Below are 18,812 nucleotides of genomic sequence, written 5' to 3' on the forward strand. Positions count from 1 at the left end.
TGGAAAAACGTAGTCGTAAAGTAGCGAAATTGAGTCATTAATGAGAAGGCTTTCAGTGATCATTTCACACTTTGTGCTCTTCATTACAATTTATGATTCAATGTAATATATTCGATGCACCTTTGCTGAAGCCACAGAGTTATGAGTTTCAGGACAAGTTACAATTCATGCACTATATTTCAAAATTTTCCAATAATTTTTGTTGGTATCTCATGAATTTAACTTCAAACTTGAACATTAATATATCAGTATCGCCCATGTCACAGGATTACAAATTAGAACATTCTTGAATAGTTGAGCCTCACAAATAATAACTTTAAACCCAAGTGACATTCTAAATTTTTAATTCCAAGTAAGCAATTATGTTATTAGAGACTATCTCTGGATATGAGCGAGTGCATAAATCATTTGTATTTTTAAGTTGGTTCTAATGAAATAACCATTCCCAATTACGGCGGTTTTCTATTGGTACCCGTGGGATATTTCGTTGTTGGTTCTATGATTACGAACGTTCTATTTTTGTGACCATTGTTCATGGTACCTTATACCTACCGACTCTTGTGTTAATGCTATTTGTCAACAGATGTGTGGGACAGTTATAATGGGTCAAATTACCTTGGGTTAAGACTTTGTTGCCTTTAATTCTTCACGGTTGGCCGATCTCTCAGGTTTTAAGTACAAATTAAGAATTAATTTGGATTAGATCATCGATTGTAATCCATCATCTGAAGTGCACTAATCGTATTTCCACTTTGGTAACCAGGCGCATTTTAAGAGGTCTGGGTAGTTATAGAATATAAAAATTTGAAGTCAATTATTCATTTCTTTGATTACGTCATTCACATACACGTAATAATGTCAAATAATGACCACAGAACTTCCTTTAGTTCCCAACATCTCTATTTATATCGATCTAGCGCGGATCATCTTCAACCGGAACCAGGTCGGTAAGTCTCTGTGTGCATTCATATCTGATGACACAGATAGGTCAATCGGAACACGCGAAATGTTGCCCCACAACCGCTAGCCTTGATGTGGCCAACTGCAGGACACAGAGATGTATACACCCATTGTATCGGTGTTACCACGTTTATTTCGTTCGGTATTTCATGGCTACATCAACCAAAAACGCCCAAGATTCGAGAAAATAATTCGGAAACCATCGATTATTGAATCTATGCTCAGTTTTAAGACGTAGTTTGTGGTTGAGACGAGACCATAGATCATTTTCGCGATGCGCATTGGAAAAAGGGTCGTTTGGATCAGATGTCATCAATTCTACTTTCTCGTGACTTTATGACCTTATACATTTTTAGGTCTCGACCACCATTAAGTACACCGTCACAATTCGAAAATAGGCGCAATTAAAGCGATTTAATTGTCGAATTTTATAGCCCATTTACGGCGTGTTATCTCGATAGGTTCATTGATGGGGCAATTTTCTAACTTGCTCCATTGTCCAACTACACAGAAGTCATTGTGAGTTCACACAGAATTTTTTTGTGTCACGGATGCTGATGAGATAAATAATATGCTACGGATTTCTCTGTGCTCGGTAATACCAAAACTGTCGGTTATGCCAACGTGAAAATTTACCAAACTTATAAATCAAGTCGTACACCTTTCTAAACGTTAGACTGTCATCTGAGGTGTCTTTTTTGCCTCGGAGGATATTTCCTGAATGAATTATCTAGCTAACTGTGTTTTTAAACGGCGTCCATAAATCAGTTGCCTTTTTAATGGTACCTATCTCATCTTCAGAGATAACTGAGCTGATTGTATTAATAACATAATCACACGTGGTTAAAGCAGATTTGGTTTAGTGTCTGGAAAAAATGTTTCCTCTATGGAATGATTTCGGCTAATAACTAGGATCTAAATTTTTGTGGTGGGACTGGTGGTGCACGAAAATAAGCGTTAGTCGATTTTCTGGACAGTTTATTGTTCTACATACATAAAACGAGGATGGTGAGGTTAAAGGCTGAACCATTGATATTGTTGACTTGACAATACCGTGAGTTGGCTGTCAATATTTTTCTGTGGTCGTGTACCACGATCCAACGGTGAATTCTGCAACTTTTCATAATATATTAACCCTCTAATACCCGAGTCCGCCTTGAGACTGGTTGCATATAAGTGGATACAAAATTATTCTGCCCATGTCCGCCTTCAGTATAGGTTTATTTTGTGAGAACAGGTGTTAATGTAAATCAGTTAACTATTTGCGAAAAAAAGATGTAGATTACTTAAGCTAATTTGAAACTATACGGAAATAATTATAAAAAAGGAAAAAAAACTTGGGCATTAGAGGGTTAAGAAATTATAACTCCATAGCTTTCAATTTACCTTTGTTTGCTTTTGCAGATGTTCACACATCGGTATTTTCATCGACAATGAGACCCGTGATCCACTGGATGACACATAGAGCGACGTTTCATTCTTTCACCAAAATTAGTGACTTATCTCCCTATTTAATCGTTTACTCGTATCCAATTGATAAGCAATTACTCCCCAATAGGCTGTAACGAACACAATCGCTTTGTCCAACGTCGTCGATACATTTGTAATCGTCATTATAAATTACGGGCATTCCACCATCTAAATATAATTTTATTGTTCCGACCGGATGGTTTTGTTTTAACCGTTTGACAGGCCGCTATAATTCTCCTGCCAACTAAAATTAGAACTGAAACAGGGAAGACTGCAACTAAAGAATTCGAATCAATCGATTCCAATCGGGAATAAAATGGCGATGGCAACACTGTTATAGAGTCTCTGGCTTCAATGTTAGGCGATAATCTTCTGTGTTCCTGATTTTTGGCGTTTGAATATGAGATTTTGTTTTCTAAGATTGGCAAAATTTTCTGAAACACTGAAAATGATATTCTGTGGTCTGTCACTAGTAGTTACGAATCGTAACAACATAAATTTCCTATTCATACGTAAACAACAGTGTTTCCATTGGAGTATCTGACAGATGATCTGTCAACATTGAGCCAAACACCGAAGCGGATCAGAATCTAATCCAGCATTGAATAAATATAAGTTAGTGTCGACTGTTATCTCTAATCTCGTTCCTTTGTTGTAGGTATAAATGGTTATGTTTATTGATAGGCAGTAGCGAATGATAACGAGAACTAATACAGGGGTCGTCAGAAATTTTGAGCAAACATCGGTCTATTTTGAATATCTCAAATTTTACCTATTTATTTATTTTTTCAGATGGCATGAATTCGAATGTTTTCCATAACATGAGTGAGAAATGACCGTAATAGAAATTTCTTTAGCACGATCCCTGTATATAGTGGTAAACTGTAAATGATAGCGTTCCTATCAGGCATGGGTATCAAAGATTCTATGCCGGTTAGTTCCTGGATATCACTTCCGTTCAACCTGGTGTTAAATAACCATAATACACACAATGCATATTGATTAATATTAAATAGCATCCACAGTTAAATAAATACTCGTCACAAATTGATGTGTACACGTTTGTCGATTCGAAAAGCTTGAGGATAACTTTTAAAATCAGTATGGTTCATTGTTCTTCCGATTGAGTTTGGGTAGAATGAAATCGATCAATTCAAAATCATGTACACCCCTGTTTCTTTTATTTCTATGGTTACATAGCAAAGTATTGTCGTCATAGAACTTCGTTCGAGCCCGTGTCGAATTCTATGCCTTGGTTTTTATGGACACCGTGATTCATCATCGAAGAGTGACAGAACATTGCCATATTTTTAATTGTTTCCGTTGAAGTTGGAGCGGCGTTGAAACTTCCGCAAGATGACCGTTTGGAAATTACTATCCGCATCTCGAATTCAATCGATGCGACCTTAATTCGCCGCAAATAGAGTCGTCTTGTGTTTAATAATCAAAACAAGGTGTAGCTGTTTATGCAGCATCAATGAACGAAAAAATTAACATTAAATTTCATATATGATCTTCGCTTTCTCTCTAATATGTAGATTATCACGCTCATTTGAATGCCAGTCAAGCTATCCTTGATTACTTTTGCGTTTATTAACAGTGTTTGTCAACCGTTAAAGCACACACACTTTGAATCGATTGGTTATGCCCACTTGAAACACGGTATTTCTTGTTTACAGAAAACTTGTTTGTCCTCTCTCTGCTTCGGAGACGTTGCTATGGCGTCATTGTTTGAACTCTCAGCCGACAAATTTCGTGAGAGAGCTCCTAAATATCAGATGATCCAAAAATTTTCTATGTTCGCTTTGTCCGACAACTCGAGACCTATTGGCGAATCCAAAAATCTAGACGCCCTCTGCCGACTGAATTACGAAACTACTTTGTCAGTACTGCAAAGTCAAAACAAGTTTTGTTCCTCATGTTTTTTCTAATCTCACGTTGTCCAACAAAGTATTATAATTATTATTTGGAGAAGTTATATTGGGATTATTGTCTGGATTTCTGAATAGAAATATCGATTCCGAAAAAATATTGGAAAAGGTATTTATACCAGTGCTTTCAACAGGCAGGAGTTAGGTTAAACGATTTTTCTTTGCGAGAGTTTTGTGCTAAATTCAATTGACGATTTAGAAATACAATTTCATGAATTTCATACTTCCAAATGAATGCTTTTTCTCATCTGTAGAACTTGTTCCATGAGCCGAATCATATTTATGTCTTTTGAGATTTCAGTATGAGGAATACCTCTATATCATAGCATGGATTTGAAATACTTTAAATAGAAACTTCACAAACTCATTATATGCTACCTCATCATTATTAGCTAGGTTTAATTCAAGAAAGAATCTGTGAAATAATAGGATTTTTTGTCTAGGTACAGTGGATCACCAATATCATCGCTCGATTTTATTCCACAATTCATTCCTTTCAAATGAAGTAGGTATTTCCAAAGAATGTTGATCTTTCTTTACGAAACTAAATCAATCAATTCACTTCCGATATTTCCAATAAATATCTTGATTTACTAGAAAAACTCTGTTAGGCCGTACAAATCTCGAAAAGAGTACTGACAAACGTCAAAGTTTGTTTTCATTTCGCAGCGCCCTCAACGGTAATTGGATTCGCGAATATAAATGCACAAATAATTTGATCAGCACTCTAAATAGTTCAGTTTTCCGTTTCTGATGTACGTAAATTAGCATAACATCAAGTAAGGAATGTTGTATTAATTAATTAAACCATTATTGCACAAATAAAAAAGAACTGATCAGTCTCTCTTGTTTCCAACTCGCAATTAACTCGAGTAGAACACTGTGCAATAAGCAGACTTGCAATAATCGCATAAAACGATGTTCTTTGTCTTATTTTCAGTCACAATGAATATATAAAATAATTATGCCCTTCGGGTACAGAAGTACATATTTTTTGTATAGATATGTGCATAGAAAAGAGAGCTCTCAAAGAGCGGCATCGAAACGCCGGAAACTGTTTCATAGATTTTAATCTTTGCGAATGTTAATGAGAAGTGTTTACAGAAAATGAATGATTCATCTATAATTATCCGATTGAATGGTATGCTGTCTTACATTTAGTTGTAATATTTCAACATGCTTGCTGTAATTCACGTTAAATGGAATAATTCATTGGATCTGTGTCATGCACAGAGTACTAATATTCTTCTTCTAATATATTTTATGTTTCGTGTCACTGATGAGCATAAAATAATATTTCAAATATCGGATCCGATTGTTTTAACCACTACATTTCTATCAACATTTAAACCGATTTGTTTTCATTACCTACTACCACCATTAATTTCATTTTCTTTTAGGATTACTTGTAGTATCCATCAATGGTCTGAGGGCATTTTAACACCAAATTATCTACGGCTGACAGAATGATATTCTATGGAAATTCTAAATTTTCCGTACTCCTTGGACATAGACAAACTAATCACAGACGCAGAAATCTCCGAACTGATTCGTTCAGTAAACCGCGACCTTGAGCAAGTGAAATGCGAAATATTCATGTTGCCGTTCCACAAAGTCGTTAAAACATCGTGAGTAGCCAAATCCCATATATTTTGGGTTGGTCATCGACGAGATAACCTTTCCGTTCGTGAAGCTTTTTATCCCTAAGGATAAATCACCAGCCATTCATTATCATTTTTATTTATTTCACGATTATCTCATGAGGAAGAGTCGAAAATAGAAAATAGCAGTTTGTAATCATGAAACATCGATTCATTCATAGAATTTCGGTGTACTGGAATGTTCATTCATAGATTTTCTGTAGATTAATTTTTACCACAGGGTCCCGATTCTCGAATGTGTAGGAATTAGATCCTATAGGAACATGATCCCATGCTTTCAGTTCCCATAGGAAATCATAATTTGATGTGATACCTATTCTCGAATTCGATGGAATAGTTTTTCCCATGAAATTGACAGAGTGAGGTTTGTCGATGATAGTGTCTTGTCCTTTAACGAATACACCAATGAAAAAGATGTAAATTATGTTGGTAATATGTGACATATTCTGTGGTATGTAGTTCTGAGGTTATATTATTTTGACATTGAACTCAATGAATGAAAACTTCGTGACATCAATATTGTGTTCAAAGTGTTTTGATATATTTTTATTACTACTTGTTCATAATACATAAGACAGCGAAGAAAGATAGATAGAAACGGAAATAAAAGAGATCGAAGAGGGGCCAGTATCAGTAAGGAGTAGAAAAAACTTCTGATTGAAATAATGGAGGCGTCTGAGGACTAGGGAGACTTAGGTCATTGGCGAAGAAAAGGCATATACTAAATAATTATATATGTACATATATTATTAAGTCAGCATTAAGTTTTCAGATTAGTTTGTTGAAATGTTATTTCTTGTTGAGTTTAATTTTTTATTATTCAGATTCTTGTTTTATTGTCACATAGCCTGTTCGTTAATTGTTGTATAATAATTTCGTTTACAATGATAATATACGCTGAATTTTCTCTACTGTTTGTTTTGTTCTCAAACATATAAAAGAATATTTCATGATAAGGGGTAAATAATCATAAAATGTGATAAAAAGAATATGTTCTATATCAAACTGTAACATCCAAATTCAGAGGAAATATTTCCGAAATGGTCGTTACGGTGAGATGATTACTTTTCCTCACGTCTCATTTTGGAGCTCCCTGAGTTGAAAGTGTCTTTGAATATTTTTTGTTGTCGACGTTTGTGAAGAAAATATTTCGAAAATGTTTGGTGATTGTTATGATAATCAGATATTGTGACGGAGTTTGCAACGCAGCTCGTTCCATGTGTAGATGGCGACCAGCCAGGCACATTTCAAAAAATTCAATGAATGAATATGTTCCTAATCTTGAATTCCGAAAAATATTGATTCGCGAAACTGTCGAAATGAGAACATAAACGTCAAACGACCCTGTAACGTCAATTTTTCCCACAGGAAACAGCTCATTCCCATAGAAAAAACCATAGGAAGCAGTTCCTCTGAAATGTAAAGGAATATATTCCCATACTTCAGTTCGAGAATACAGAATTTGAAAATTCCATAGGAAATGTCATTTTTTTCCTATAGGATTACATTCCTTCACATTCGAGAATCGGGCCCCTGGTCGGTAAATGGGTTTGATTGCGGGAAAATTTGGGTGGAAGTGATAAGTAGGGCAGGTGCGTTGATTTTTAAAGGTGAGAGCGTCGCTTGCTGGCAAACGTACAAGTTTCAAAATAAGTCACCCACAAAACATATGCACCGCCAAATTAACATTGAGATTGGACTCGGTCATTTCTTTGAGTCACCACAGCCTGAAAAATCTTTTGATGTCCTAATGAACAAACGTTTACAGGTAATGAAGCCGTAAAAATAGGTAGTCTTAGTTATCAGATTATCTCTTGGGAATATTTTTCTGACAAATATCTCATTCTTCTTCTTGGTGTATAATGCCTCTGTTACTTCAAACACTGAACTTATCTGCTTCATATATTCATATACCACAGATAAAAAAATTCTATGAGCATTGGCATAATTTTATATCTCTAGTCTAAGTCATCAAAAGATCATTCTGCCTGACCATAGATTTGATCAGTGCTGTAATATATAAATCATAGAAGCCATCCACTCGATTCTTAACAAATCGAATTAATGCTTCCAGTTCTTGTGAAGAACTGGTTTCACTGAATACCAGTTTCATATTTTTCTGAGATAATCCGTCCAGCTCTTAAAAAGATCTGGAATACGTCGAGAATTCACAAATTCTGTAACTTTCTCTGGATTTAATGAACGTACCACTAATAAGTGAAATCTTCTATGCATCTATATCGTTAGGATCATAGATCATTCGTCGACTTTGGATTTTTGTATGAAATTTCAAAATTCCTTACTCCATTTGACGTCGGATTGTTTTGAAAGTCTCTCATTTTCTCTTCACATAATTCTCTGGATCATTTCAGTCCAGTTGACTTGACCAATGTGTAAAATTTGCAGCGTTCTTTACATAATACACCGTAAAAGGTCATAGATTTCTCTTCTTTGTGCTGAATTCTAAATATTGTCACAAGTTGTGAATTGACTGTTTGCTGAAAAATTTCCCCATAGCATAATGCAATTCGTAGTTGTTTTACGCGGTTAGTTTCTCTTTCCTAAAACATTGGAATACTGGTCAAGATTTGTGCTGTTCTCTATATCCACTAATGTTGCAAAACAATGGACCATTGTTCCTTGTGAAGAATATCACTGTTTAGTTGCTGCTTCAGATTCTTCTGTAGATTTCGAGTATAAGATTACATAGAAGCCAAGCACTATATCTAAGCACAGAATATCAACTCCATATAAATTTTTCCTAATGCTTGATACTTCCATCAGAAACATCCAATGAAAAAAATCATTATCATTTTCATGATTTCATCGAAATTAGTATTCAAGCCTATCCATACTAGGAAGTATAATGTTCGTGCTGGATACTATTGAAAATATTATCTAAGCTAGACCATATAATATTCTATGCAAATTTTTCATATTGACAAGTACCTTTTCTGGTCAACTCTACACTCTTTGCTTCAGGCAGTATCATTTTAAACTTCCGTATCGTACGAATCCATCTGGGAGGTCCGATTTGAATAGAAGGGACACGATTATAAATAAAATACAGACGTTTCATCGAAACGTCCTCACTTTCACGCCATAATTCTAACCTAACCCGTTTGTTTACTGTTGGTACTTAAAACAGGATTTCTGCTGTTCTCTATCTAACGCATATAAAAACATACTGGTATTATTATTATTAGAAAGTCTCGGCAATTATCTGTACTTGTCTTGCCCACATTGACAAAGAATTATTACGGCCGATATATACTAAATTTTTGCGAATCGATGATTTATAGAAACTTAATTAATCCATCTATCTATGGAGTTTGCTAACGAACACCGCTCGATCAGTAATGAAATCGATCTACGACTAGCTTCAGGCTGTAATGATACCTAGAGTTGGTATCACTGAAACTGCGAAAGTCTATGAACTCGTATCAACAGTTTCCAGTTTCTATGGTTTGTCGGAGGATGTCAAAGTGACAGTTTATAGAATTATAATATTTTAAATAAGGAATTGTGAAGGAAAAAGTCGCTAGTCGTTCCTCTTTCTATCCAAAAACATTGCTTGCATTGATTTCCTTCAGTTCATGTCCGTAATAGCACAACCTCTTCTCTGAGATATTATTATGTAACCCACGTGTAGGGGAAGTAACTTCTTGAACGCAGCGTTGTCGACGTAACCAAAATAAAGTCTTTGGCTTCCACGATAAACCGCTTGAGAATAGATATACGACATCCACCATTCTTTGACAATATTGGACGCACATTGCAACCAACCGATTATTTTTAACTCTTCACCGTGGAGTGATCCGAGATATTCGGAGGCTGATGCCCTCCCGTTTTAAAAATATCCGGATATAATTTCGGATAAAATACCATCTACCGGTCCGTCTGCACAACCAGGTATCTTATCTGGAGATTGGGCATGTTGGCTGCATGTCCCACCCCTGGATCGGAAAACACTCTGGTATTAATCGACATAGAGCTACTTCGATCTCATAGACTTATAATAAAATTATTGGTCTATGTTTGAAAAGGTTCACACCACAGATTACCATAATACAAACCACAAAAAACTAAATTTTCCTTCTCATACCATTCTTACGTTTGTGTTTGTTTTCCACGGTTGAATGAACTGAAGCGGTATCAACCTTGTATTAACTAATACCGGCGGTAATGATGATTCGATTCATCATTTGATCGGCGATATTAATCTCAACACCTGCCGCTACCAGTAGGAGTCATCACAATATGATATCTTAATTTTTCTTGGCACCGCGAAAGATTTGGCACGTTGCAGTATGATTTTCAATCTTTCGGGTGTATTTTGGAACCGTGATGCAGTTCCATTCTACAGCGGTTCACCTCATAAAAGTTATTTACGAATGCAGGCAGTTGTACAGCAGAACTGAATCGTGAAAAAATTGTTGGCAAGTGTGATTCCAAAGTTTTGGTTTATTTATCTGTTATTCTGGATCATCATAGAATATTTGAGTGGTTTCTATTGTGTTATTATTACACTACTTAACGTAGAAGGAAGGTCGTATGCCTCAAGTGTATGTCAGTATGTAACATTAACATGTATTCGAATTGAGTGGACCACAGAATTTCCAATTGCTACGAATGGCGACCCTGTTCATTGATATCGTGATTTGACAATTTCAACATCATCGAATCTCATCTGTTAGAACTTTTGGTCATGCCGTTTGACCCTCATTGGAGAACGCTATTCTTGTGAACGACAGCGATAAATCCAATTACACGCACTGTCGTCCATTAAAATGGCAATGACACCATCGTTTCTTCAACTTCCAGGCTCGCAATCGACGTAGCAGTCCTCCTTAATGCGTTTCACGGCACTTGTTTTTGATTAATGTAACAGAAGTCTCGTTGAGAACTGATTGTATATGCAATTAGAAACGACTGCTTACTGCTTGTGACACAAATAGAAAATATAAGCAGGGCCATTCCTAGTTGCCGAATATTTCTATGGAAATTGATAAACTCTATATTTCACCACAATCATAGAGAAGTATTAAACTTTGAGAAGTTTAGTTTCAGCTTTTGCTACTGAGGCGCTGGTGACTGATGGCGAATTTCGTATTTTATCGTGTATGGTGCTCCTTAACGATTTCGAAGATATTTTATCCCCATATAATCACAGAATATCACGCAATTTGACACCGATTGCTCACGTACCGTGAAATTTATAATTTCGCCGCTATATTGATAATAATGGGAACATTTCAGGCAATAATTGAAGGAGCCTCAAGGGACTGATTATAATCAGCTTTAGTCGAGTATGATAATCTGTTCCGTGCTCCTGCCTTTAACACGGTAATCATCATATGCTCGTTCATCTTCAACTTACCCTTCGGTCTTGAAGATAGCTCCTATCTTGTTGGGTGGTTGCCATAACTTTCAACTAACGTAATTACATTATATCTATCCTGAACGTGATGGTACCAGGATATTCTTGCAATTCTATGACCTTTTTGCTTTCCATGCACCACTTTTAATACACTGTGGATATTCATAAAGGGATAGTTCTTCTTCTTTCAGTTCGGTAAACAGGAACATTTTGAAACCACATGAAACAGAATGAAGAAATAGCGGTTTTGATAGCAAAATTTATCTGTGTTGTTTTTCTGTGTGCTCAATTATATTCAGATAACCGTGTAATTCTATACTATCGCTTATTTTCGAGATACTCATTTGTCGAGTATATAGCGTCTATGGTTATGATACAACTGAAAGGTTATCTATCACTATGAAGCCCCATAGATCGTTCATAGAAAACGCCTATTCTTGGAAAATAAGTTCATTCTATAATTCACGTTTGGAACACGGTATAAAGGTTGCCATAGAACTGTTCAATCAATGAACCAATAAATAATTGTGTAGAACGTGTCAGTGCAGAAATTCCTAGTCGTCCTAATGGCATAATAACAGTTGATTTATACCGGGCAATGTCGGCAATTGTCGTGATCGCGCTTTGCCTCACCTTTCGATTAATTAATCCTGTCAAGGCTAGATAGAGATGATGGTGAGTATTATGTTGGTTAGGCGAGGGAGTTTAGAATGACGACCTTTATGCATTTGATATCTTGAACTTTCGGTGTATCCTGTAATATGCATTTTATGATGTTTTCTACAGGAACTAGAAAGCGATAAATGTTCGATTGCGGATCTAAGTAAAAAAAAAAATATCCATGCATGCCTTCAAAAATCAATCTGCATTCCTACCTCCAGTATCAACTAGCTAAGGCCCCATTCTAAAGGATGGCTGTGAGTCAGAACTCAGATCTTGAACGCGCCCATTTCCCACGTGGTCGTGCCCACAGAATAAAATTCCGAATAGTCTCTGGTCGTGAGCGTGCCGCGGCTACGTCCGATAGAGATAAATCCATCCTGTATAAACGTATAAGTTCGATGATACGATATTTTAATTGGGACTAATAGGCTCGGACGCGAACTCCACGACCAATTAACTGTAACACTTCATCCCGCTGTGAAAACAAATCAATATTATTTATTTTTTGGTCGGTTGCCAAAAGTAAACAGATGCACACAGCCTATTGTCGATTGTTTTCTCTGGTCGATGTTGATACGAGATCACAGATTGAAGCGCCGACACTTTCTGTGCCCCTAACCACAAAACAATAAGGCGCCGACAAGTTGTCAAATAACTAACGGGCTATTAATTTTGGACGAAACAACTCGATATATTGTATATCTTCGGAACCTGAATGTTACTCAAAGTTAGAATCAGGCAATGACTTATCTTGTATCTTTGAAACAAGAAATATTAGCGTTGGTATTTAAGACTTTCATACCGTGCAATGAATCATAGAGTATAATCTATTTCTTTGACATAACTGTATAAACATCAAAATGAAGGCAGCGCAACCATCAAAGATCTGTGGAGTTTTTTTGTGTGGAAAATTATGATTGTTAATCGTATGAGCCCATAAATAATTGAAATCTCTTTCTTCATAAATATTTAGGGCTTCGATCCTAATAAGTACTCATTAAGATTTCGCCAATCCATATCTGACGGACAGAATGTCGGCATAACTCTAGAACTGGCATTACATCATCTCCGGTGGCGACCTAGTGAATACGGACAACAGAAAGTCGGTACACTTTCGTACGGCACGCTGGGAAATAAAGAACGCCAGAACAACACGCAGAGATAGCCTCATTACTTTGCGTTCACGTAGGAACACATCGATTCCGCTCTCCCTCTTCTACTCGTCTCCGTTACCGGCCAACACCTGACACTTTTATCCAGATTTACGTCATTTTTCGCCGATGGAACGCATCCCCGTGACGTCTGAACGCCCCTTTAGCCCGTCGAGGGGGTTTAGTAAACGTCAAAAACGCGCGATCCGGTTTCGATGGGCAGTTTTCAGAACTTTAGCTACCCGATGTTGCGCTTTGTCCTTACACCCACTTTCCCGAGCGAGAACTCGGACGTAGGTCGCTGAGTTTCTCATCTTGTGTGAATAGACACGCACCGATTCGTAGAACCTCTGTGGGCGAACGCTAACTGTAATCGTCGTGCCCTGCTCTGTGATCCCAACTTTTCAGTGTGTCCAATTAACGAAAAAAAAAGGATCCACGATTATCGGCTAAAATCAACCTGAAATACAGACGGCACAATATCTGGGATCTCGCATCACGTCCGAGATTTTTGCCTCCGAAAAGATTACTCAATCGGATTCGGTTGCAAGCGATATCGGATTTGCATAAAATGCACATGGATCGATCTTGCAAAAATAATTACTGCCATTTATGGGTAGATGGTATATTACTAAATTAATGCACCCGAGGATTTATCGATGCCTTTAGCGGAACGTTCTTACGTGCATCTCAAGACTTATTATTTTTTTAATTGAAAAAATAAACGAGACAGCCGTAATGACGTCGGCTCTGTGATCGTTTGTTGGCAATCGTGCTCGGAACCACTGAAACGGATATGGATAATCTGTGATAGTCGTAGATGAAGTCTCAGTGATCCAATTCTTTTTTTAACCTAGATATTTGTTTTTGACGGATTTCTATGTTCAAATGAAGAAACCATAACATAACACAATTTTCAAGAGTTTTAATGATTGTTTTTCTTCATGTCCTGTCCCCCACAATCAGCTCGTTCGCCTGATTCTATCTGCGGCTCATTCACCCGGGATTTAATAATTTCAAACAGACGTAAATGAATGTTGAGTTTCGAACCAGTGGAAACTTCCTTATGGATTCCTAAAAATAGCTCGCTTGAAATCAAGACTCAAGCCATCATTTTGAACCAGATCCGCGTGGATTTCAATCTGGATCGCGTAGAAGGATTCCATTCGTCGCCGACCATCTATGATGCCTCGTAAAAATCTGAACGATTGTTGTCATAGAATATCAATTGATATTTTGTGGAATTTTGTTTACTTTGTCACTGACTCCGATGTATCTTTGTTTCAGAAATAGCACGAGTACGAGCTAGTTTATTTCAAATAAATGGCGTCAAGAAGGAACCCCTCATATTACCAGAACCCGAAGGTCAACCCACCACCCTCACAGAAAAAGTATACGTACCAGTAAAAGAACATCCAGATGTGAGTATCCTCCGAAGTGAAGTTTCATATTTCTCTGTTCCAAAACGCAGTTGTATTCGCAAATTAAAAAATGTAAAAGAAGAATAGTATGAGCACAGATTTCCTATAATCTGTGAATATAAGTACATATTCATCAACATAGATATAAATTACTATAATGATCTATGGCCAATCAGTGTCAAATGCCTGCATTTTCAGTAGGCGTATCGTAGGTGTGCTCAATTTTCGTAACACATATTTATCTTGTCGTCCGTAATAGGTAAGCACACTAGATATCGGTATAACGCCATTGGTGACGCTCTCAACTTGTTCCTATTGGGAGTTTATGATCATATCTATCCAATCTACAACTACGATTCAATCTTATCTGTACAATTCGACATGATTAATCGATAGATGTTTCCTCTTCACCGTTCAGCAGAAGCGGAATTGAATTATGCAGACCCAGCATTTTGACGTTTCTTAATGAGTAGTCATTTTTATTCATGATGGCAGATTTATGTGACGCTTTCATTTTCTCTCCACTTTTCGACGATAATCGATTGGTAGCACTGATGATCTAATGACAAGGTGGTTCTGAGAACTGGATACTCTGTGCTTGTTCCAGCAATAAGTTGTCCTCGATGACTTGAATCGGAATTAGCCACCTTTAAGTATTTTCCGGGCGCTAAAACATGGTATTGTTCTACATATGTTGTCGTTTAGGACATTTTAGAGACCAATAAAAATGAGCGATTGTGTCAGGCTAATACGTCTTGTATCAACAAACTCATTGAAATTCTAGAACTATATTCGGTTACAAAGGACACGTTCCGGGAATTCTTGATGTCGATGACTCGACAGTTGGTGTATGACAGAGATTTACATTTTAAGGTGGGGACCTACATGTTACCACATAAATTTCATTCATCATATACGACATCAAACTACGCCACAAAAATACAAATACTAGACGAGAAGTCTAGCTCTCTATGTCACTTTTGTTATCAGCAAGATCTTGTACCTACAAAAAGGCAGCTTCATGTCTTTTTTAAAAGTTATTTATAGCTGTATAATAAAAAAGTTGTAAACAAACATTGATTTATATTCTTTAAATAACCAGAGATCATTTCTATGATGTTGAAATACTCTATGTAAATTGAGAGCACAGAACAGTAATATCGGCCACTCCGAAAATTTATTGGATATTGTTCTGTGCTCCTTGTTATCTGTCAAAATTGAGTTATTTATTCGATATGGCCTCATCAATAGCACTGTTTAATTTGTGCCTCGCTGATTGCATCTATTTTCTGTAATTGCAGTTCAATTTCGTTGGAAGGATTCTAGGACCTAGAGGTATGACGGCGAAACAGTTAGAACAAGAAACGGGCTGTAAAATAATGGTCAGAGGGAAGGGCTCAATGAGAGACAAAAAGAAGGTGCGTACACTTGAGATCATTTCAAACAATTCTTTTGTGTTTTCGAACACGTAACGTTTCGATCGGTGGAAGCCGATTTGATTTATGTTCTTCCAAACTGTCTGTACTCAACGACATCTCGATATATTGTCGTCGAAGCGTTTTGCAGCGATTGCAGACAATGATGGATTGTTCTTAGTTTCATATTATGATCCTCACAATGGCTGAAATGAATTGTCGTCTATTTAATGGCTTGAGTAAAGCTACATTCACAATCAATTCACAGACCGAAGTGCACTTCGGCACGGAAGCTTAGCAGATGACGTTCTCCGTTACCATTCACAATGAAATTCAAGACAAAATTTCTTGCAAGTTGCAAACTATCACTTCGGCAAGGAATTTCGTGCCGGCTATAGATGATGCTGATGCTTATGTTTTGATCAGTTACATTTTTGATTCATTTGAGTATTTGGTTCCAAGATTATTGCGAATGGTAAATTTCGTGCCGAAGTGCACTTCGGCCCGCGAATTGATTGTGAATGCATCTTTAGTATCATTACCGAAATGACTTCATAATACTCGCGCTGCTGTCGGCTGTCATCAAAAAAAGTAATGATGACACTGAGCATCTCATTTTAGACTTTGCAATAAATTTTTCCCACTTTCCATTATCGATTATTTCTTGGTTATCTATGATCTCAACATAAAATGTCAATTGTCAAAATTCCATAATCTACTCCACATAGTAATCTGTAGTCTACTCGACGAAATTTTTTTAACGCGCATTATTATCCTGATTAGTCATTTTCACTGCACTAAATGTTTATTCGATCGTTAAATTTGCACTTTTGGGACTGAAGATTGATTTTCTGTTTCAAGCCAAAATTTAGGGACTAAAGGTAAGGATAAATAGCTTTCAACAGATTCAGGAATTCTGAAATATCTCTTTTTATCAACTATGGATTTTGTTACTGTTTTGCAGGAGGACCAGAACAGAGGTAAACCAAATTGGGAGCACCTATCAGATGAACTCCATGTTCTACTCACAGTCGAAGACACAGAAAATAGGGCACACATAAAGTTAGAAAGGGCCGTAGAAGAAGTAAAGAAATTGTTAGTACCTGTAAGTATTGGAGGATTTTCAAAAATGACAACTCCCCACGATTTCTGTGTTCGGGTACTTCCTTACGGTAAAATTCATAGAAAACGTTCATGGGTGCGTTAAGGAATTATTATGTAGATACTGAAGTTTATGTTTAAACCATAAAATGTGAGAGACTGGAAGTGATTATGGTCAGTCGCGATTATTACCTTTATGGACCCATAAAACGGCAAAAACAACTGCGTTCAACGTTGCCCACAAGCAATGAAACTTATAAATACTTGTGCTTCATACAAAGTAAGGTTCAACTATTTAATCAAGATCTATGTTCTCATTGTTTCCGCGTAAAGGAATATTTCCTCTTCCAGATATGAAAAGCAGTGACTTCATCACTTTCTTTGGTCAAAACTCCCAGATAACGTCATATCGTGTTATCGAAATGACAACTGCCTTCTTTCAGTTGCGTAATTCTACATCGGCTCGCGTTTTCTTTAATTGTTGGGATGAAAGAGCAACAATGTGTTCTCTTTCCTACATAAACATGCTAATTACACACTGCAGTCGACGGAAAACGGCTTCGAGATGTGGTAAACGTATGTTTGGTGCGTATCCGGACTTCTTGTTATGTAAAATTGGCGATTTGTTTGACTGACCCAGATAGATATTTCCCAGCGTATAGATGTTGCAATTGTTGCAGTTTATCGATCGCTCACTTTCCTCTTTAGCGAATACAATAATAATGATCAACGAAAATACGAAGAATTCTGTGTTTTTATATTAGTACATAGAAATTCAATATTCCCGAAGTCATCTATGGTTCAGAATGAATCCGAACACAGAAAAAACCGATCAACCATTGAAGTAGATTGCGTCCTTGTCATTCTTGACGTGATCATTTCGTTTTCAGCAAGCTGAAGGTGAAGATGAATTAAAAAAGAGACAGCTGATGGAATTGGCTATCATAAATGGAACATACCGAGATTCAAGTACAAAAGCAGCTGCAGCGACAGGTAAATTATTTTAGATCTGTGTACTTTCAATATTTTTCCTTAAACTCATTCACCTACCACATTTTTTTTCACAGCATGTGATGAGGAATGGAGGAGGGTTGCAGCAGCTGCAGCAGACGCTCAAAGATTATTGTCGCCGGGTATCCCTGGCCTGGCTACCCCGATGAGGACGCCCACTACACCACTAGGAGCTCCCCTCATTTTATCGCCACGCATGTCGGTGCCCACGACAGCGGCGTCGATACTCAACGGTTCCGCGCCTCCAGGTACGAACACAAGACACCTAAAAGTTTGTTTTTAACTTCAGAAATGGAAAGACCGAAAGAAAAACCGATTGGATCTATGCTCTAAGAATCAGTGTTCACCATAGATCGAACATAAAACCGATAGTTCACAGAATTTTTGACACGGTGTAAAAAATTTACGGAGCATAGAGTGGGATGATCGTGAATTGCTTTTCGTTCGGTTTTCGTCCAACCTCACCACGTTTTTTTTTTGTGCAACTAACCGCTAGAAATTAATAGAAAAAGTAATAAACTACTCAAAAATAATAAATTGCAGAATTCCACTCAGAAGCCTTTGATTTAAATGGAAGATGTGTGATAGGCGGTAACAGATGGATGTTGTGTAGGTACCACAATACTAAAAATGACTAAAGAACACTTA

At 36.9% G+C, this 18,812-nt stretch overlaps 1 protein-coding gene and 1 long non-coding RNA gene across 5 annotated transcripts in view; one reads left to right on the top strand and one right to left on the bottom strand.

Moving 5' to 3' along the window:
• Positions 1–18,812, top strand: part of LOC123315775 (protein held out wings) — a 30,966-nt gene that overhangs the window by 5,420 nt on the left and 6,734 nt on the right. For 3 of the 4 annotated variants that reach the window (XM_044901624.1, XM_044901626.1, XM_044901627.1), the window contains exons 2-6: positions 14,504–14,637; positions 15,939–16,055; positions 17,017–17,157; positions 18,044–18,146; positions 18,221–18,412. In XM_044901624.1, the coding sequence (XP_044757559.1) occupies positions 14,504–14,637; positions 15,939–16,055; positions 17,017–17,157; positions 18,044–18,146; positions 18,221–18,412 (687 nt within the window). Of the gene's footprint in view, positions 1–14,503; positions 14,638–15,938; positions 16,056–17,016; positions 17,158–18,043; positions 18,147–18,220; positions 18,413–18,707; positions 18,774–18,812 lie in introns of all 4 variants that reach the window. The other variant, XM_044901623.1, reaches the window with a different exon arrangement.
• LOC123315778 lies at positions 1,922–3,368 on the bottom strand. Its single transcript, XR_006537995.1, has 2 exons — positions 2,347–3,368; positions 1,922–2,076 (listed from the first exon to the last, which is right to left on the bottom strand). It is a non-coding gene; the product is annotated as an uncharacterized LOC123315778 (long non-coding RNA).

This window comes from Coccinella septempunctata, chromosome 6 (assembly GCF_907165205.1).
Source record: "Coccinella septempunctata chromosome 6, icCocSept1.1, whole genome shotgun sequence".
In the NCBI taxonomy this organism is placed as follows: Eukaryota; Metazoa; Arthropoda; class Insecta; order Coleoptera; family Coccinellidae; genus Coccinella; species Coccinella septempunctata.